This window comes from Psittacula echo (assembly GCF_963264785.1).
Source record: "Psittacula echo genome assembly, chromosome: 4".
Lineage (NCBI taxonomy): Eukaryota > Metazoa > Chordata > Aves > Psittaciformes > Psittacidae > Psittacula > Psittacula echo.
The window spans coordinates 108,653,732-108,675,065 of NC_137738.1; the positions used below are offsets into that span (position 1 = coordinate 108,653,732).

General features: G+C 50.2%; 1 protein-coding gene across 1 annotated transcript in view; it reads right to left on the minus strand.

Annotated features, from left to right (window-relative positions):
* Positions 1–10,919: 10,919 nt before the first annotated feature.
* SELENOI (selenoprotein I) overlaps positions 10,920–21,334 on the minus strand; it is a gene marked incomplete at both ends in the record, with an annotated part of 29,198 nt that continues 18,783 nt past the window's right edge. Inside the window, 8 exons of the mRNA XM_080616077.1 lie at positions 10,920–11,036; positions 12,878–13,060; positions 13,866–14,046; positions 14,473–14,521; positions 16,397–16,505; positions 17,955–18,217; positions 18,667–18,741; positions 21,089–21,197. Coding sequence (XP_080472203.1) covers positions 10,920–11,036; positions 12,878–13,060; positions 13,866–14,046; positions 14,473–14,521; positions 16,397–16,505; positions 17,955–18,217; positions 18,667–18,741; positions 21,089–21,197 — 1,086 coding nt within the window. The remainder of the gene's footprint in view (positions 11,037–12,877; positions 13,061–13,865; positions 14,047–14,472; positions 14,522–16,396; positions 16,506–17,954; positions 18,218–18,666; positions 18,742–21,088; positions 21,198–21,334) is intronic.

Genomic DNA, 21,334 nt, shown 5'->3' on the forward strand with positions numbered 1-21,334 from the left:
GCTCTGCAATTCACTGCCCCCAGGTGCAGGGCTCCATCCCACCATGGGCAACACCAGGCATTGTGCCCCAGCAGCCACCAAGGCCCTGCAGAGAGCCTTGGGGCTGTGCAAGAGGCAGGCACTGACCTTCCCTCTCTAAAGCATCCATCTTCCCAAGGTTACCAACCCAGAGGTGGTGGTGGCTGAAACATCCCCAGGGGCTCGCAGGGAGCCAGGCTCCCTGGCACAGTGTGAGCTCCCTGTGGGCCTCTTGATGCTCAGTTCATTCTGTTTGGATTGATATGTGTTGCGGCTGGAGTCTTTCTTGCCGTGCATGTTAGGGAAGGGCTCCTTTCTCAGCTCACCGCAACGTTCAGCTGTTGACAAGCCACCCTTCTCAGCTTCAGGTGTGCAAGACCCTCAGTGAGTAACTGAGGAGATCTTGGGAATGTTTTTAGGGTACCACTGTTTTAATCAGTCAATAAAAACTGGCTTTCACTTCCATGTTCTCTGCCAGGGTCTCCTGTTAGTGGGGAAAGGGCTCATCGCTGGCTGCTTTTCCTCTTCCCCCCTACCTGCCTCACTGCTTCCCAGTCACAGCCTCTTGTTGCTGCCTCTTCCCAAGTCCCATTGCCCTGGGCAGCAGCCTGGTCCCTCAGCTGCATGGAGCAGAGCAGGCATGGCCTTGCCTTCCCCCGGGGCAGGACAGCAGAAGGGAGGAAGCCACGTGCACCCCAGGACCCCAGAGGAAGGGTCCCTGTCACTGCTCTCCATCATCTGCTGGTTGCACTGCGGGCAGCTGCCCAGAGCGTCTTCTCTTGCCCATCTTAGGAGGGAGAAAGGAGGTGAGGAGGGACACCAGGGCTCCTGGTGTTTGTCCCCCAGCAGGACCCCCGGGGTAGGGAGGCTCCTCAGAGCCCCAGGCTGGGGGCAGAGGGGGGCCCTGAGGTGCAAACAGGGGCCCTGAGCAAAGGGGCTATGCTTGAGCTGTGGCACGGGCATCTCCTGGACTTCCCTGGCATTAACCCTTTCCCCTGCACGCCCTTCGGGATTCCACCTTCCTTGGCCTCTTCCACACATCGGGGCCCTGTGCCTCCTCCTGGATCTGTGCCAGATCCTGCATCTCCACCTGCTTTCCCTCCTAGAAGTTCTCTCTGTGTCCAAACCAGAAGTCAGTGAGAAGCCACCACATCCCTCACCGCCATCCCAGCACTCCCAGACACACTATATCGTCCTGCGGAAACACGTCCTGAACACCACAGCTTTGATGGCTGCACAAGTCAGCCCCATCCTGTCCACATCCCACCATGCTGTGCTCACCCCGCCCACGACAGTCCCACCTGCTCTGTCTGAGCTCCTCACACCTCCATCACCATAGCATTGAACCACAGAATCACAGAATGGTTTGGGTTGGAAGGGACCTCAAAGCTCATCCAGTTCCAATCCCCTGCCACAGGCAGGGACACCTTCCACTAGACCAGGTTGTTTCAAGCCCCGTCCAACCTGGCCTTGAGCACTGCCAGGGATGGGGCAGCCACAGCTTCTCTGGGCACCCTGTGCCAGGGCCTCAGCACCCTCACAGCCAAGAACTTCTGCCTAAGATCTCATCTCAATCTCCCCTCTGTCAGGTTAAAGCCATTCCCCTTGTCCTGTCCCTACAGGCCCTTGTCAAAAGCCCCTCTCCAGCTTTCTTACAGCCCCTTTAGGCACTGGAAGCTGCTCTAAGGTCTCCCCGGAGCCTTCTCTTCTCCAGGCTGAACAAGCCCAGCTCTCTCAGCCTGTCTCCACAGCAGAGGTGCTCCAGCCCTTGGAGCACCTTCATGGCCTCCTCTGGACTCGCTTCAACAGCTCCATGTCCTTCTTATGTTGAGGCCCCAGAGATGACGGGTGTTCTGAGAGGGGTAGGGCCCTTGCCAGAAGACCCTGGAGAGGCTGCAAGGACACCGTCCCCCCCAGTTTCGCAAGGGTCATGTGTGTATCTGAGGCTGAGCAGAGGGATGTGTGAGGAGATACATCCCTGCAGTGTTGGGTGCTGGGCACTGGCAGGGAGGGGTTAAGGAGGCCATGGCTGGACAAATACAGGTGGGCAAGCACCTCTGGTGCCAACAGCAGTACAGCTCTTCCCCCTCTTCCCCTGATAGGTGATGAATTAGTGACCTCTTCCATTAACCTAGGCTGTACAAGGGGGATTAAGTCCTTTGTTTTCCTTCCTAATAAGCTCATAAAATGGAGTTTGACAGAGTACATTGTCCTGTAAACCTCCACGGTCCAAACGGACCATGACAGCAGCCAGTGCACCCAGTGTGCTGCCAAAACACCATTTGTACTAGCAATCCCTTAAGTATATTACACCTACCACAACAATCCCCTTAGAGTAAGCTGTGAGACGGTGATAAAGGATGAGGTATTGCTTAAACACACCTGGGCTTTAGCCCAGAGGGCACCAGAACAGGCTGCAGGGTTCTTGTGTTCTGCTCAAGGCTTTGCCACCAGCCCGTAGCCTCCTCCACTGCTCCCAGGACAGCTTCAGCCCTGCATTCCCTGTCTCTGCTGTCACCCTATATCCTGGAGCAGGTCTGCAGTGGGACAGAGCCCATGCCCTCTGTGATGTCCCACTGTGCCCCATGGAGCTGCAGGATGCAGAGCAACCCCTTCACCTGGGGAGCAAAACAGCTCCTGGAGATGTTTCACAGCCACAGTTTCAGTTGGGAGAGCGTGGTTCCTGCCCCAGCAGCACCACCATCACACACCTTTACATAGAGCAATTCTTGCTGGTTTTGGTGGAAATGCCAGCGGGTGGACATCGCCATGCAGGGTACAGAGCAGCCAAGAACACCACCACAGCCCCTGCACACTGGTGGAGGAAGGCAGAGCTTTCCCAACTGCAAACACATCTCAGACAAGATGGCACCATCCTGACGGGCGCCAGGCACACGGTGGGAACCACGGGAGGGTGGCACTGGGGCTGGAAACTCCCACAGTCACCAACCGTGTTCTCCCCACCCAGCTCCAAGGTGTGTGTTTGGAAGGCAGAAGGCAGTGCCCATCCCCTCCCATGCCACAGCATCCCACATCACTTGGCCACCAGAGCAAGGACCATGTCCCAGCACCTCCACATCCCAGCACAGTCCTGTCCTGAAGCCAGGGGACCCAGGAGGGCCACGACTCCACTCACCCCCCTGACAAAGTCAGTCTGGGGCATGAGAGGACGTTCTTAATTCCTGACCTCAGCCTCCCCGGCTAAATCGGGTGCCCATGGTCTCCTGCCCGGGGCCAGCAGCCACGAAGAGCAGCTTATTCCCCTGTGTGCAGCCCCAGCCACACTGGAGCAGGGATAAGGCGGGATCACCCCGATTAGCCCCAAAGCCAGTGGTGCTAAGAGCCTACTGTGACAACAGGAAGCTTTCTTAGGGCAGAGCTTGTCAGGGCAGTCACGCTGCTGATGGGAAAACACCCATTTCCAGTGACTCCCAGTCCCATGAAATGCAGCATTTCCACATTCCAAGCCCTGTGTTTTGGGGCCAATCCTCAAGAGCCAAGCCCCACGCAGCCCCAAGTCTGCCAAGCACCTGTGGAAATGCAGCACCAACTCTAAGGGTGCTGTGGAGACAGGGGGTGAAACTAGATGGGCTTTAGAGTCCCCTCCAACCCAGACCGTCCTGTGATTCAATGATTCTACTTTGAGGAGCCCTGATACCTGCCCTGGGCAGGTCAGAGGTGCCACCTCTTTCCCCAGGTCCAAAACTGGCACTCTGCAACCAGGAACAGGGCAGGAGGTACTGCTCCCTTGTCCCATCACTGTCCATGTCCATGGCCTGCTGCTCATCCCCCTGCAACAGCCATACGCACCCCACCAACTGTAACCCACAGTCTCCCCGACACTGCCCACTGCTCGATCCACAACACACAAGAAACCATCTCTCTGCACACAGCCTGTATCCTGCTTCACCCTACCTTCTTCCTCACCGTGAGTGCCCCGGGCACGCTATCAGGGTACACAATGACTTGCAGGGATCAGCACCAGCTGCAGAATTGGCAGAACAAAGGGGAGAAGCCTGAAGATGAAGAGCAGTGCTTGAGCTAAAAAGAGGATGCAGTATCCCCAAACATGGCACCCTCTCTGTGTACCTTGCCCTATCCTCCAGTCAGCACCTCAATGAGCACTGTGACCACAGCCTAGCTCAGCACCAGAGTAAACCCCATCATTCCAGGGAGAGCCCACACAGAAGCTTTTCCACCTCTGCCATGGTAAAGTGGGGCTGCAGCTCCAGCCTTGGCACTTGTGCTGAGGTGCCTGCTCGTCAGAAAGGGGGAAAAAAAAAACAAACTCCATTAAAAGGCTTTCGAAATTTTATTCTTCACAGAATTTGAATAGTTTTGTTTAAACACAATAAATACTTCAGCAACAGCATTTAACAGACCAGAATTTAAACCCACTGCAGTACCTAAACTCCCAGAGACAGGGCTCCAGGACAGCGATCGGGATCCCAAGGCCCATGGCAGCTTTATCTGATCCCTGTTTTGGGACAACCCCAGCCAGAGGGACCAAGTGCACTCGGCTCTGGTGGGGAGCGCAGCAGAATATCCAGGCTCCTGACAAAAGCAGCTCCTTGGGAAGGTTCAGAGAGGAAGGGGAAGAACCAAACCACCACAAGCACCAAGGTGTCTTTCACTGACTCATTTCACAGCGCTGGGAACCTGAGAGCAGCCACTGCATCAGCTCTCTGGCCCCATTGCACAGGGGCTTGGTGACAGAAGACCAAGTACAGGTGGTGCCCCTCAACTTGCTCCTGGAAGGACGAGGCAGCATCACCAGCTGCTTCCGCACGCTGCCCAGGAAAACTGAACAGCCACATGGACACAGGCCCTTGAAGATGCTCTGAAGGGCTCATAGAATCATCAAACCACAGGATGGTTTGGAGTGGGCCCGCTCCAACAGCTCCACCTCCTTCTTATGCTGGGGCTCCGTAGCTGAGTTGCAGACATGGTCCCTGTTCTGCATTTACAGGGCCTGGCTAGAACTGACCTGACTGAGATTAAAACAGCTCCCAAAGTACAAGCTACAGGTTTGAGTGCACCCGGGAGGTAGCATTGGGCCAGCTCCATTTAAGGAGCTTAAATAAGTGTTTGCAGAGCCTGAGAAACTCATGCTTACAACATGGAGTGCCCCAGCTCAGGGAAAGCCGCCTCTAGCAGGTGGCTGATGTTTACAAAAGGAGAGGCTTCTGCCAAGCCCCTGCAGTGACCAGCCACTCAAGAAAGGAGGTAACTGGAGCATAGACACAGTGAAGGAAGGACCAAGCTGAAACCAACAGCACATGGAATCATAGGATCATAGAATAGTTAGGGTTGGAAAGGACCTTAAGATCATCTAGTTCCAATCCCTCTGCCATGCGCAGGGACACCTCACACTAAACCATGTCACCCAAGGCCTCATCCAACCTGGCTTTGAACACTGTCAGGGATGGAGCATTCACAACCTCCCTGGGCAACCATTCCAGTGCCTCACCACCCTCTCAGTAAAGAATTTCTTCCTTAGATCCAATCTAAACTTCCCCTGTTTAAGTTTTAACCCATCACCCCTTGTCCTGTCACTACAGTCCCTGATGAATAGTCCATCCCCAGCATCCTTGTAGGCCCTCTTCAGACACTGGAAGGCTGCTATGAGGTCTCCACGTAGTCTTCTCTTCTCCAGGCTGAACAGTATCACAGTATCACAGTATGTTAGAGATTGGAAGGGACCTCAAAAGATCATCTAGTCCAATCCCCCTGCCAGAGCAGGAACACCTAGATAAGGTTACACAGGAATGTGTCCAGGCGGGTTTTGAATGTCTCCAGAGAAGGAGACTCCACAACCTCCCTGGGCAGCCTGTTCCAGTGTTCCGTCACCCTCACTGAGAAGAAGTTGTGTTCCAGTTTGTGCCCATTACCCCTTGTCCTATCATTGTTTGCCACTGAGAAGAGCCTGGCTCCATCCTCGTGACACTCCCCCTTTATATATTTATATACACTAATAAGGTCCCCCCGCAGTCTCCTCTTCTCCAAACTATAGAGACCCAGCTCCCTCAGCCTTTCCTCATAAGAGAGATGCTCCACTCCCTTAATCATCTTAGTTGCCCTGCGCTGGACTCTCTCCAGCAGGTCCCTGTCCTTCTTGAACTGAGGGGCCCAGAACTGGACACAATATTCCAGATGCGGTCTCACCAGGGCAGAGTAGAGGGGAAGGAGGACCTCTCTCGACCTACTGACCACCCCCCTTCTAATACACCCCAGGATGCCATTGGCCTTCTTGGCCACAAGGGCACAGTGTTGGCTCATGGTCATCCTGCTGTCCACTAGGACCCCCAGGTCCCTCTCCCCTACACTGCTCTCTAACAGGTCGTTCCCCAACCTATATTGGAACCTGGGGTTGTTCCTGCCCAGATGCAGGACTCTACACTTTCCCTTGTTATATTTCATCAAATTATTCCCTGCCCAACTCTCCAGCCTGTCCAGGTCCCGCTGGATGGCAGCACAGCCTTCTGGCGTGTCAGCCACTCCTCCCAGCTTAGTGTCATCAGCAAACTTGCTGATAGTACACTCAATTCCCTCATCTAAATCATTGATGAATATATTAAATAATACTGGTCCCAGTACTGACCCTTGAGGCACTCCACTAGATACAGGCCTCCAACTGGACTCCGCCCCATAGACTACAACTCTCTGGCTTCTGTCCTTCAGCCAGTTCGCAGTCCACCTCACTACCTGATCATCCAGACCACACTTCCTCAATTTAGCTATGAGGATGCTGTGGCAGACTGTGTCAAATGCTTTGCTGAAGTCAAGGTAGACCACGTCCACCGCTCTGCCATCATCCATCCACAATGTTATTTCCTCATAAAACAGCCCCAACTTTCTCAGCCTGTCTCCATACAGAAGGTGCTCCAGTCCCCTGATCATCCTCATGGCCCTCCTCTGGACTTGTTCCAACAGTTCCATGTCCTTGTTATGTTGAGGACACCAGAACTGCACACAAGACTCCAAGTGAGGTCTCATGAGAGCAGAGTAGAGGGGCAGGATCACCTCCTTCGACCTGCTGGTCATGCTCCTCTTGATGCAGCCCAGGATACGGTTGGCTTTCTGGGCTGCAAGCGCACACTGAAGCCGGCTCATGTTCATTTTTTCATCGACCAACACCCCCAAGTCCTTCTCTGCAGGGCTGCTCTGAATCTCTTCTCTGCCCAACCTGTAGCTGTGCCTGGGATTGCTCCCACCCAGGTGTAGGACCTTGCACTTGGCATGGTTAAACTTCATGAGGTTGGCATCAGCCCACCTCACAAGTGTGTCGAGATCCCTCTGGATGGCATCCCTTCCCTCTGGCGTATCAACCGAATCACACAGCTTGGTGTCATCAGCAAACTTGCTGAGGGCGCACTCACATAGGTATGTGGTTGTAGGCCTGCAGGTCAGCCACAGCACCTGTACTTGTAAAAATCACTTTTAGATGGCCCAAACCCGAGGAGGTCCCAAAACCTGCACCTCATCCTCCATTGCAGTTCCACTTGTGAGTTCCTGCACTGGGTCCCTGGATTGGTGCAGAGGCAGGAGCTGCGATAGGAAACATAAGATCAAGATGGAATGGGTTGCCCAGGGAATTGTGAATGCTCCATCCCTGGCAGTGTTCAAGGCCAGGTTGGACAGAGCCTTGGGTGACCTGGTTTAGTGGGAGGTGTCCCTGCCCATGGCAGGGGGGTTGGAACTAGATGATCTTAAGGTCCTTTCCAACCCTAACTATTCTATGATTCTATGATAAAGGCTGCTCTGCCTCAGCTATGCAAGTCCTGTGTTGACACCTTGGAGCATCCCAGGTTCCCACAAAAACCTGCTTCAGAGCAAAGCATGGTGAGGACAAGGAGGAGCCGGTGGCACTGGTCACATTTCTCTGCAGCACAAGGACCCACCGGGAGACATCTCCAATGACTTCACCCCTCCCTGGATAGGCTTGTTCCTGGTCAAACTCTGTATTGAGATAAAGTGTGCAGAATAGATTTATGAAAGCATAAGACAGTCCTGTTACCAACACAGGAGGTCTGTGGGTAATAAAGAAAATAGGACTCACTAGCCCTGGAAGCAGAGACAACACAGATCAGTTCTCAAATACTGAGCAAGAGCATAGGAACAAGCACACAACCCTGTCCCATCCCCAGAAGCACATCCCACTGCAATGACAGAGTCTAGCCAGCACACTCCACTCTAACACAATTACCACCAGAAGCCCTCAGCAAGGAATACATTTATTTTTAAGACTTAAAACCATTCTGATTCATGAATAGTTTGTTTCTCAGCATGCCACACACCACCACGGCAAGATGGTTCAGTCAATCTGCTTGCTTCCATTCCCCTACCAGAATCTGGGAGCAGAATCACTTCAATTCCAACAGCTCAAACGGAACCCCCCAGCTTCACAGCAGCAGAAGTTGGGAAGAGTCATACATGCACTGAGATCAGGTCTGAGCTCTCCTCACTCTGCCACAAGCCTGCTAGCGCTAGAGGCAAGTGAGCCCGCTTTCCAGCACTGATTAAAGGAGACAGTTTTTGTAGTTCCAAGGTGCAATAAACTAAGGCACCAATAATCCAGGACTCTCCAAAGATAAAGCCGGTGCAGATAGGAAGCAGTTCCAGTTTTTAGCAGATGTTTCTCCTACAGCACAAATATCTGCAGGACTTTAGAGAGGAATCCCTGTTTCCACATGTTTGTATCTTCACAAAGGGGTTTTCCAGGGTATATTACATGCTGCAAAAGGGCAGCAGCTCACAGGTCAGTAGGACAACAGACAGACAGTGTGTAAGAGGGAAAAAGTGACATCCTAAGATTAAAGATCATACAACCTTTCATAGCATCAGTCGTGGCCCAGTCCTATGGGCCCAGCACTGCTAGTGGAAGGAGACAGGACAACACCAGCTCCAGGATGGGGATCCAGAGCTCACCTGAAGGCCTGAGGGAACAGCCCAGTTACTCCCTGGTCCTGCAAACACATAACTAGGAAGCAAATCATCCAGCCTCCACTTTTTGTCAGTGTCGCCAGCACAGTTTTGCTACCTGAACATGTCCCATAGATCAACATTGTGCCTCATTTTAAGATTCCCTGTAATTATTGTGTGAGCATGACCTAAATTTATCTCCCCTTCATAACCACATTTCATTAAATAGCAAGAGTCAAAAATTCAAGCGTAGCCCAATTCATTTGTACACTTAAGATTATTTTTTTCCTGTACAACATCAGTAAAATACATAGGAGTAAGCTGCTTTATTAAATAAACTCTGAAAACCATTTGACCCCTCTCCCAGCTCAGCCACCCTTCCCAGACACGCCACAGACAGACAGACACATGAGCACACAGACGCTCCCATGTCGCACCAGCTCGCTCCTCGCAGGACACATAGCAACCAAGCAGCCCACATGCACATGGAGAACGTGTGAGCTCACCTCAGTCTGCACAACAATGATTCAAATTTACAAAAGAAAAAGCATTAAATAATAGTTACAGATTTCCTAAAGCAGGAGGAGTCATCACCTGCAGAAGGAAAATGCCGTGACCAAGCTGCTAGGAGCCACATTGCACAATAATCAGTGTATAAGCGACTTTGTTCCCATGGTAGATTACATATGCACAATCTGTTGTGCTTGTTCGCTTCCGGATGCAGCCTTTCCAGAGCCTGGGTTTAAGCTACACTCTTCATTCAAGCACAGGTCTTCATTAAATAAAGTGAACAGAAAAGAAAATCAGCATTCAATCTTCACCACCCCACTCTAACTCAATCACAAAGAAAAAAACTCAGATTTAAAAAAATAAATCAATGCTAACATGTCTTTTACAAATGGACAGTAAACAAATTATCCCTGGATGAGACATGCAGCCGCTGGGGACAATGGTTTGGAAAATAAAGCGGTATTTGGAAAGGATCCCACCACACACATGCACCTGTGAGCTCCCTGAAAGTACACACATGACCAACACAACGCTGCAGTTAAGGTGCTTCTCTAAGCGGTGGATTTGCAGCCACTGGAGGGCTGGCGGGAAGGGTGATGTGCTGTGAGAGGCACAGGTCAGGCAGCATGCAGCTGCCCTGCAGAGCCAGCCTGAAACACCAAGTTCTTACTGGAAGGCAGAAGGGGGAAATGAGCTCTGTGTTAGGCTGGTGTAAGCCACTTGCAGCTGTCAGTTGGAGCCCAGACTCCGTTCCCAGGTGGGGAACACACATGGACAAACAGAAACACGGTCAAGATGCAGTCCCAGGCTAGCTGCAGCTCGAGCAGGGGAGGCAGGAGCCACCCTCCCACCTTTGCAGAAAATCAAGCCCTGACTTTCTAAGCCCTCCAAGTAGAATGTTACTAAAAGTTTTGTGTGTAGTTCTTTTTTTCCCCCTCCTAAAACAAAAAATAAACAGGTGTAAGTATCTGCCCAATCAGGTGAATGCAGGAAGGCAGGACAGAATGTGAGAGAGCAGTCACCACCTGCTCCCTAAGTACCAGTGCAGGACAAGGGCTGCCAGGCAGGATTAGGGACAGACAGGAATGCCCCTGACCTCCAGGATGTTCCTTGACCTTGTAGAAATCAACTGTTATGTTGGTTATGGTGACAGGTCAAGACTCTTTGCTCAGGTAAAGCCATTTGCACCCCCAACTGGCTTTACCTGAGCAAGAGCTGGAGTTCGAGGTTTCACTGGGAACATTCAGCTGGTCTAATATACAGTAACAGTGACCTGAAATAAATGCCCTCCTCATCCAGTTTCACCCAAAACCAAAAGCTCACATTCAAACAGCAGCAGAGGCTGCCCTGTACCAGTCCTGCCCTGGCTGCACCGGATACCGTGCATACTTTGCCCTGATGCCTGTCCAGAGGATAGGTTTAGATCTGTGGTGATGGTTGAAGTATTTACAGGTATTTGCAGCAGTTATTTACAGTACTTCTGCAGACCGCAAGCCAATTTTCTCTTCCTCCACTCCTAGTCAATCTGGCGTGGGCTTCTTTAGCGAGAAGGGCCGTATATTGAAGTGCCTGCTCAGCTGGCTCACCTGGGGACAAGGCAAGACAACAGGACAGGATTAGCAACGCTTGGATGGATGATGGTGAAAGCAGCCAGAATACCAGACAGATTCCCTATAAGGCTACAAAGCCCTGCCACCTTCCTATTACACACTTCCCCAACTTTTGCCCACCCTACACACTCCCATGGGTGCAGCAGATTGGGACCACAGCCTTTGTCTTGAGCTGTGGGGCCAGCCAGGCTGCCCTGCCCAGCACCTGAGCCAGCCCCTGCCAGCTCAATGCTGGGGCCAGCCATGGCTCTGTGAGGTAGATTTAGACTAGTTATTAAGAAGTTCCTCCCTGTGAGTGAGGCCCTGGCACAGGTTGTCCAGAGAAGCTGTGGCTGCCTCATCCCTGGCAGTGTTCAATGCCAGGTTGTGCAAAGTTTGGAGCAGCCTGCTCTAGTGGAAGGTGTCCTTGCCCATGGCAGGGTTCCTTCCAACTGAAAACCATTCTATATTCCATGACTAAGTGCTGCACCAGGAAATGAGCTTTCCAGCATGGTTCAGAGAAATGCAGACAGGAGGTTAAAGTGGACGGAGCAGCACCAGCATCTGGTGACTGCAAGGTAACAGTCACTGCACAACCAAGAGTGAGCAGTGCTGAGCAGTACTAGAGGGTGAGCTGGGCAGAGGGTTTATTCCTAATGGTTACTCCCAAATTCAGAGCACTTTGGGATTATGTAGCAGACACAGAGCCTTAAAAGGTTCTTCAGCTCAAAGTTTCTTTTATCCTGCAAGAAGAAACTGCAAAAATGGGCCCTTGGGAAGTTGGAGGGGAGCAAGAGGAACACAGACTCAGGAGAGCAGAGCACTGAGAAGCTCATAGCAGGGGATGGGCAAGCCTGGGCAGGAGGATTACATCATCCGCTCAGTCCCCATCTGCAGCTATGATTCCAAGACCAAATTTATTTAAGCTTCTTAGCTATTCAAATCCTTCTCACATAGAAGCCTCACTACACTAATTGGAAAGCCAATCTGGCTATTACTTCTTTGCTGTAATTACAGTTCAAAATTGACTCCAGAGGCTCCATGTCAGAGCTGGGGTTCTCAGGGGACAGGGCTTCCCAAGAAGGGTGCGCAGAGGTGGCAGTGGCCAGCTCCCCAGGGGACATTGGTCCCTTGCCCTCAATCCTCAGCAGCTTCCCAAGGCATTTCTAATGGGACTCAGTCTCCTCTGAGTCTGTTTTCTCTCTTAATCAAAACTCAGGGAGTCAGGCAGAGCTGGCACAGTGCAAGGGGAGCAAATTGGTGCCTGCATCTTGATACAACCCTTGCAGCAGGGGACAAGGCACTGCAGTCACAGAACCCCCACCTTCCCAAGCAGGGACACCACCCCTTCATCTTGGCTCTCCCAGTGACTACAGTGCAGGGCACGTTGGTCACAAATCAAACTCATTAACCAAAATAACACCAACCGCAGTTTAACTTTTTATACCAAGACTCTCAAACGAAGCCCTCCTGCCTGATGCACAGACACAATACCTGCTGCAGCTGCCCTTCCCACTGCCCACAAGTGTGGGTATCCCATGCTGGCTTATATCCAAGCTGGTTACTAAGCTGCAACCCCAGCCAGGAGGAGTTAAACATGGCAGCAGGGATGCAAACATTAGTTTCAAACAGCCCCCCACCCACAGCCTGCACAAGCCTCTCACAAGGAAGGCAGCTCGAGTCTCATGGGGTCACAGACAGCGTGACACAGCCATTCCCGCTGATGTTCCCATTTTTAAGCAGAGCATTCTATGCCCCAAACAGCAGCAGCACCCAAGCCATGCCTGCAGCCAAAGCGTGGCAGCCAAGCCTGAAGCCCATATGCCAAGTTCACCTACCACAACTACTCCGTAGTGGATGTGCGCCAGAGTGAGGAAAGCAGTTAACACATAGAGGAGAAGTGTTTCGCTGTTGGGCACGAACCCGGACACCACCATGAGCAGCGCCACCGCTATGGGCAGCAGCATCCAGTTCAGAGGCTGGCAGCGTGTGCTGCTCATTTGACAGACGATCAGTTGGCACTGCAGGAAGAGAAAGCCGTCAGAACTTGTGCCTGGTATCGACTCTGCAAGCTCAGAGTGTGTCCACAGGGCAGAGGACAGTCATACACGTACATGTACCAACCATCTGCACTTACAACTACCACAGTGCAGTTTCTGAGTTTCACATTAATTATCTTTCTTTGCATTAGAATTCCTGCAGGGGATCCAGAGCAAAGCCTTGTGAGGCAGGGAGGTAATAAGGAAAGAGGCATTGAGGGCATCTTTGAAAGAAAAAGGAAGTTCCCCTGAGCTGACCGAGCCTCACCAATATTATCTACACAATCAGCAGAAACTCATGCCATGCTGCAGTGTGAGCCACCGGACTCAGGGCACAAATGCACAGAGCTGCTCAGTCACATAGCTGCAGTGATAGGCACAGGTGCCTTTGTTAAGATCTCAAGCAAGCAGAGACGCAATATATGGCTAAATTGGATTCTGACAAAACCTTCAGACCCTTCCATTTGAAGTTTAGCCCAAAAAAGGAAGCAGCAACTCCTTTTGTATTAGCAGTTTGTTATTCACAGCACAGAGGGTGCAGGAGTATATAAACACACTCTATTGAACTAATTCTCTAGTTTCTCAAGAGTGAGCATTGCAGCACAAAATTCACAGACCCCAAACACTATTTTCCTGTTTTTTCTTCCAATCATGGCAAAATAAAAAAGTTGTTAAGTTAATCTTGGCATCTTCCCCCTCTCCTCACATTTGAGCTGCCTCCTAAGCACCCTGGCAGGCTTCACACTCCTCAGGGGATAAACTGGAGCACAAAGCAAAAGCTGCTTACAGAAATGTTAGCAAAGGCTGTTCCAACCATGAAGTAGAAGAGCCTGGGCTGGACCTCGAGGATGTCTGTTGGGGACATGAAGACCCACGTGGTGCAGAGCAAGAACAGCAACACTGGAGATACCAGTGGCAGCATGATTTCATACACAGAGTGGTGCTTCAAGGTGTTGTTTTTATAGGCCCTGAAACACAAGCAAAGAAATCAAAATCAGAGCTGAAAAATACCTGGTCCCACCTTCAGCAGAGAGTTGTAAAATCTCACTGGCCATTAGCTACTCAAAACTGCTGGTGTCAGTTAGAACCATGGTCAGGCGAGGAAGATGCACACCTGCATCATTAACCCCAAAACCTCCTGAATTACAGAAGCACCTGGTTGTCTGGCTGTCTGTGTTGTGACCAACAGGGTAAGACTACAAAAGCTGGGGACCCTCCCGCAAGACCCTGCTGAGCAGGCTGCCAGCCCACCCTGCAAACTGGTGTGTCGGAGCCACTTTGTCACTGAAGTCACTTGCCTGAAAACTACTAGGGAAACCAGGTTATAAGAAGCTTTAGGGGCTCTTGCAAAGGTGCTAGTGCAGGGAAAGAGACTGAAGAATGGAGGAACTTACTTGTAGAAGTTATACAGGCTCATCGGCAGCGTCACAGTGAGTGCACAAGCTGGAAAAAAAAAAGCCATGTTACTGCCCTGTGACAGAGGGAGAACATCACATGCACCCCATGAATGGGCAGAGGGTTGTGCTCTGGCTTAAGGTGCTTGCAACAAAAACAGTTCAGAGGTGGCCCAAGAATAGCTCAGCACGTTTTAAAGTAGGTGCTCATAATTCTGGTCAAAGAGCTATAATTACAAGTTAAGATCTGCTATAAATTAAAGACATTTCCATTTTTAAAAGTGACATTAATGAGTCCAGTATTATGTTTTAAACAGTCACAAAGTTTAATTAAAATACTGTATTTAATGAGGCACAAGGCAAGTTCAAACTCCACAAGTGGCATGCTGCGGACAAAAGAGTTTTCAGTCTTCATAATAAAGATAATTTGCTATTTCTGCCACTGTGAGCAAGCATTTTCACTTCCCACTGTGCAAAAAAGCTCTTGTTGTTTAACTTGACAAACGATGCAAAGAGTCAAAATAACTCCAAAAACTCTAGACTTCAGTAGGAAAAATCATCCACAACACCCAAACCCATGACAGTCTATCAGCTCCTTCCGTATTTATCTAGCAGTAAGTATTGTAATAGAGCTATAAATATTCCTGCTTTTAATAACCCAACCCCTATCCCAAGTGCACAAACCCAGCCAATGGAGGCATTGTGCTCAAGTTTTAATATAGGGAAAGTGCATTTATTATTCATATGTTAAGTTATACAGTTGTCAAAGGAAAGCTCAGAGCATCCACCTGATTAAGTGCAAGCATTAGATTTAACACAACAATTCAAGACATATTAACTTGAAATTGAGCAGATACAATTAACCCCTAAAGAAAGGGACATAGACTAAGAAAAATTAAACTGAGCAAGAACTTCTGAATAAGCCATTATTACATTAAGCAAGGACAGCTCTCCACAGCTAAGCTTCTCTGCATTACCCTCCCCTCTGCAGGAGCTGGTTCTGACTGACCACTGGAGACAAAGGCTGGGCTTTTATTTAATTGTACATTTCTAAATGTAATTTTCAGATGGGCAGATGGAGGGCAGGATCGCCAGACAGCAGACTGCTTTTCCCCACCTCCATAGCTGGAATATCCCCCCCACAGGAGCCCCAGGCTCCCATGCAGCATTTGGGCTCTAGCTTCTGAAACACAGCCACAGCAGCAAAGCAAGTGTTCTGCAAACAGTACTGGGGGTCCCTCCTGGCCACCTGCAGTGGATGCTAGGCTGCCTTCTGTCACTCAAAACCCCATGGCTCTTGCTGCAAACAAGCTCTGCTTCCCCTGGGCAACACAAATCCCACAGCCCCAGTGCTTGGGCAACACGGCTATTTGGAGGAGACACACGCTCACAGGTCCCAGGCATGAGGGAGGCTCCTGTTTAGCATCTAGGGGCCGGTGATAGGCTTCAGCTGCTTCCCAGTGCCCTGGTACAAGCAGCAGCCACAGCTCTCAGCTGCTCTTACCTGCCCACCACACCACTCCAAGCAAGGAATGAATTTTTTGTCTGTTCACACATACTCCCAGCCCCAGGCAGACAGCACCTCAGCTGATTCCCTGAGCAGCAGCAGGCTCCTATACACTCAGGATTGGCACAAAATACATCCAAGACATGAGCACAGAGCTCCACTCTCTTGCTGTTTAAGTCAACAGCAGACCCAGGAAGACTGGAGTTAACTTCTCTAAAGAAACTATGCATAAGACAATACTTTGAAGTCCTGGGAAAAGGCAGGCTGCACGAACACCCTCAATTAGTCACTTCAGTAACAGCCTACAGGAATTTTCATTACAGCAAACAGAACAGCAGCATTACCATATAATTAAGACAGTGGGTTTCATTAAAAAGATGGAGTTTAAAAGACAGGCTTCAACATGGAGTTTCTTACCAATAATCATTGCAGTGAATAGGTCTCTATATAAGAAATTAAACAGGAAAGGTGCATACCAGGCCTCAACTCCCACAATGGCTGTCACTATGTAGACAATTGAAATGGTCTGAAAGAAAGCAAAGGACAAGCAGGCATGAGCAACCAGAGAAGCAAGACTGGAAAGCAGCACAACATGTGCCAGGCAGCGTCAGGGAAAGGCAGCTCAAGAAGCACACTGTGTTACACCATGTTCAATTCTCCCCAAAAGCAGGAAGGAGAAAAAGAAATAAAAAAATCCACAAACACCCCATATTATGAGACCAGCTCTAACAAGTGGAGCAGCTGAGCTGCTGAGAAGGATACAACCAAGAGCCACTCCTCACAACAGAAGCAAAGATGCCTTTATGCAGCTTGAACTCATGAGATGTTTGAAGCACAAGAGTAAAGTTTTATACTGCAAGCTGCAGTGACCCTGGAGCATTTCTTGGGGAACTTTCTCATCCATCTGCAGAAGCAACTGCAGGGAAAAAGCTGAAAAACAGTATTTCAGTTTTAATAGCAGCCCTGAAGCTCAGTAAAACACACTGCATGGGAGCTTAGCCCTCCACCCCCTGGCTTTCTGCAACAGGCAGAGATCTGAAAGCATATAAGGAAGATGTTTTTCCCTGTGAGGGTGGTGAGGCCCTGGCACAGGTTGCCCAGAGAAGCTGTGGCTGCCCCATCCCTGGCAGTGTTCAAGGCCAGGTTGGATGAGGCTCAGAGCAACATGGTCTAGTGGAAGGTGTCCTTGCCTGTAGCAGGGGTTTGGAACTGGATGAGCTTTAAGGTCTCTTCCAACCAAAACCATTCTGTGATTCAGAAGGAGCTTCCTGCAGAGATGTCCTTAAAGATACAGACATGCCAACGTACCAAAGGGTCCCTCACCATCAGTCAGTCTCCATATTGACTGCCCAGTTATCACAGTACAGAGAGGCACCTCCTGAGGAACCTTTGCTCCTGGCACAGAGGTTAACATGCCAATTAACCCCATTACAATTAGGCACACATCCTGCCAGTGCCAAAAGGCACCCCAAACTTCTAGATTTGAATTTACCCACACTGGTAAAATGTGGGAAAGTAACTAAAGCAATGATTCAAGTGGCTAAAACATGCATCTCAGGAGAGCAGAAACAGGAAACTCAAGGCAATGACTCATGGCAGAGGAAACTCCATTCTTCAAGTCTCATGTTTTGCAAAGAGTCTATCTACAAAAGCTGCTTGGAACAAAATCACAGAATGGCACAAATCTCCTTGGATTTAATGGTTTTGAGCAGTCAAACTCTAGTGCCACCAACACTCTAAGACTCCAAATCATTAACTCAAAGGCACGCAAGCAGCCTTGGAAAGCTCTCCTCCTCCACAGGCCTGGAGACAGGCTGATGACGCCCACCTCCAGAGAGCATTGCAATGACCAATTTACAAGACTTTGGAGTTGCACGCATCCCTCACACACCTCAGTGGTCACTCTCACACCCCAGAGATGCTATAGGTTTACTGAGCTATAGGTTTACAAAGCCAAGCAGCAGCATGTACTTACCACCTGGCTGATGTCATATCCCCAAGGCAGGAAGAGAATCCCTGTGTTATACTTCTCCCAGTGGGAGAGGATGAATGAAAACAAAACCACCCATAAGAGGAGGTAGAGAACGAAGACACTGACACCCGTGGAACCTCGTCCAAAGGTGGAGTAGACTGTCACGACAAAGTACACGCATGCCCAGCTGTCCAGGCCATGATCAAAGAGCTCTCCCAGGGGTGTGCTGGAGTTGGTCCGGCGAGCCTGCTTCCCATCAACACCATCTGGGAAGAGAAGGAGAAATTGGGAGTTTCACTGAACACTCCCAGGCAAAGCAATGGGCCAGTTTGCAGCCAACAATATGCACGCAGCCAGTAAACAGCAGCTCTCACTACCTCCACCCTCTAACAGGGAGTGTGCTCCCCACCCCCTTCTCTGAGACTGACAGATGCAATAGCCTGACAAAATCATATTCATTTAAAGCAGACCAAAGACAATTTCACATTTTGTCATAAAGTCGGTTCCAGCATCCTCCTTTCACTGTGGGACAACTTCCTTCTACCCGCTTTGCAAAGCAGCTTCCAGAAACTGCTTGGGCAGCCCAAGCAGCAATTGGATCTGTGCGTTGCAGAAGCACAGAATCAAAAATTCCTCAGTAGGCTCAGAGATGACACAGCCACAGCTTGAAGAGATGACAGACACAAAACCCCCACAATCAACTAGATAGTCTTACCCAGAGTATAGGCAATGAAGTTGAGGAGACCCACAACGACCCACACTCCATTTGGAACATGCTGGTGATCAGGAGCTGCAGAGATCAAAGACCTATGTCAGGACAGCTCAGCACATACTTTCAATAGGATTATTTCGGCACAAGAGGCACCATGACAAGACAGCTCACCAAGACAAGGCACCTACACAACTCAAACAGTGAAACTGAGATGTTAGCTTTTCAGGACATGATAGCATGAGAAACTGGGTCACCAAGGACTTTGCTTCCCAGAACATCCTCTGTCCCCAGCTCCCCAGAGCCATGGAATCTAAAAACTGGCAATCGCAGCTAGCCAAATGCATGCCATGGAAGCCTGTGCAGATCAGACTCTCTCCAATCGCCTGCTCACAGAGCGTCAAGTAGAGCCTCTCCAAGGTGTGGAGATACCCTGCTTCTGCAGGAACATCTCAGGATTCCCTGCCCAGGCTCCAGACTGCATCCTGCCAACTGAGATAGAGTTCCTTCTTAATAACACCTCCACCTCCTCCACTACCATTTCAGCAGATAGCCAGCTCTGCCGTCTGCTACTCAGGGAGCCCAAAGGTGCATCTGAAAAAGAGGAGGAAGCAGCACGGCTTCTTGGCAGCAACCTGACAGGAAGACATGTAGAGGAGGTCTCCCAGGGGAGCAGCAATTCCATGAAATGCCAACTCCTATTTCCTTAGAGCAGCATGATGGTACCTTTCCAGCAGCAAATGGAAGGCATCATGTCTACAAACCTATTCACAAGGAAGGAAGGCGGAAGCTTTTGGAGGCCTCACCAGCAAAATGAAAAGTTCTGTTTCCAAGCAGGACATGCATAACACCTATGTAAAAGGTCCTAAAGCATGAGCTTCACCAGCCTTTTGAAAGAGCTCAATTTTCTGGATGCTTGAATTCCTGTGGATTCTCATATTGAGCTTCCTACCCTGAGCTACTGTCTGTTTTTCCTCCCATGGCTTGTGGGCCAAAACACAGTCCACATATTAGCTAACAGCCACTGAGGCCACCTGAGCTTTTGAGAACCTGACTTACCAAGAACAGTACTTGTCTGCTACTGATAAAGGCAATCCCGAGAACCCCAAATTTTTTCCACTTAACTGTGCTTTGATAATTGGCCCAGTTTTAGAAGAACTAGATGGACTCTTCTGAGCAACCTAAACCAAAGTTGGCAGGGGCATAGGGAGAGAGAAACTGAGAGAGAAAGGTATCAGTAAGTGACTGAAAGTGATCATGCTGTATTAATCTTTGCCCTGGGTCAGTTCCATGAGGAAGGAGACACAAATGAACCTTCGGATTCACAATCAGAGGAACATGGATACTGTGAAAAAGTTTAAAGCTGTGTATATCCTCATGCAGAACAGTGAAATAGAGAAAGAGGATTTTGCCTTTGTTAGCCTGAATGTAGTGTTGGCATGTTTTTGCAAGAGGGCAATTAGCTGGGATGCAAAGAACAAGGCTCTACCTGCTGACATCATGGAAGTAGACTTTCCCACATTATGCCATTAGATTAAAAATAAGGGTGCTGGGTTATTGTCTGCTCTGTAGGCAGAGCCAATTCCTACTCAAGATTTCAACTGTTTCCTACTGCCTCGCACACACGCTGCCAACCAGGCACACATCCACCCAGCAGAGGGAAGTTGTCACAGACTGGAAGGGACCTTAAAGCTCATCCAGTTCCAACCTCCTGCCACACACAGGGGCACCTTCCGCTAGGCCAGGATGCTCCAAGCCCCGTCCAACCTGGCCTTCAACACTGCCAGGGATGGGGCAGCCACAGCTTCTCTGGGCAACCTGTGACAGGACCTCACCACCCTCACAGGGAAGAACTTCTGCCTAAGATCTCATCTCGATCTCCCCTCTGTCAGGTTAAAGCCATTCCCCCTTGTCCTATCCGTACAGTCCCTTGTCAAAAGCCCTCTCCAGCTTTCTTGTCAGGCTCTTCACGCATTCAGAACTCCTCTAAGGTCTCCCTAGAGCCTTCTCTTCTCTGGGCTGAACAAGCCCAGTTCTCTCAGCCTGTCTCCATAGCAGAGGTGAGCTAGTCCTTGGAGCATCTTCATGGCCTCCTCCTGACTCGCTCCAACAGCTCCACATCCTTCTTATGCTGGAAACAGGACTGCAGGGGGGTTTCACAAGAGCAGAGCGGGGAGAGTCCCCTCTCTTGAGCTGCTGGCCATGCTCCTTTCAGTGCAGCCCAGCATACTCACATCTGGACAAGCCCTTGTCATGAAGCCCAGCAAGTTCAACCCCTCAACTCTATCCCTCATCTGGCACAGGCAGCCCTCTCTGGGAAGGCCCAGACTAAGAGGCCTCATCAACAAGCACCAGAGGTCACTGCAGAGGAGGCGACTGATTTTACCACTCAGATGCTTCACATCCAAACATGAACATGCAGCCTTACCAGAAGCATAAAAGTCAGGGTCGAAGTATGCCATGAGGAAGAAGTTGAAGACAAGCAGCAGGAAGCCAGAAAACGTTATCAAATTTGGGGCCAGCCAGGTAGGGAAGATCTATGGGAAAGCAGCAAAAGAACACATAACTCATTAAAACATGTAATAGGGACCATGTGCTGTTCGTGGCCATGGCAGAGACTTGGTTGCAATCATCTGGGCATTAGACAGCACTGCTTAGTTGCATATGGCATATC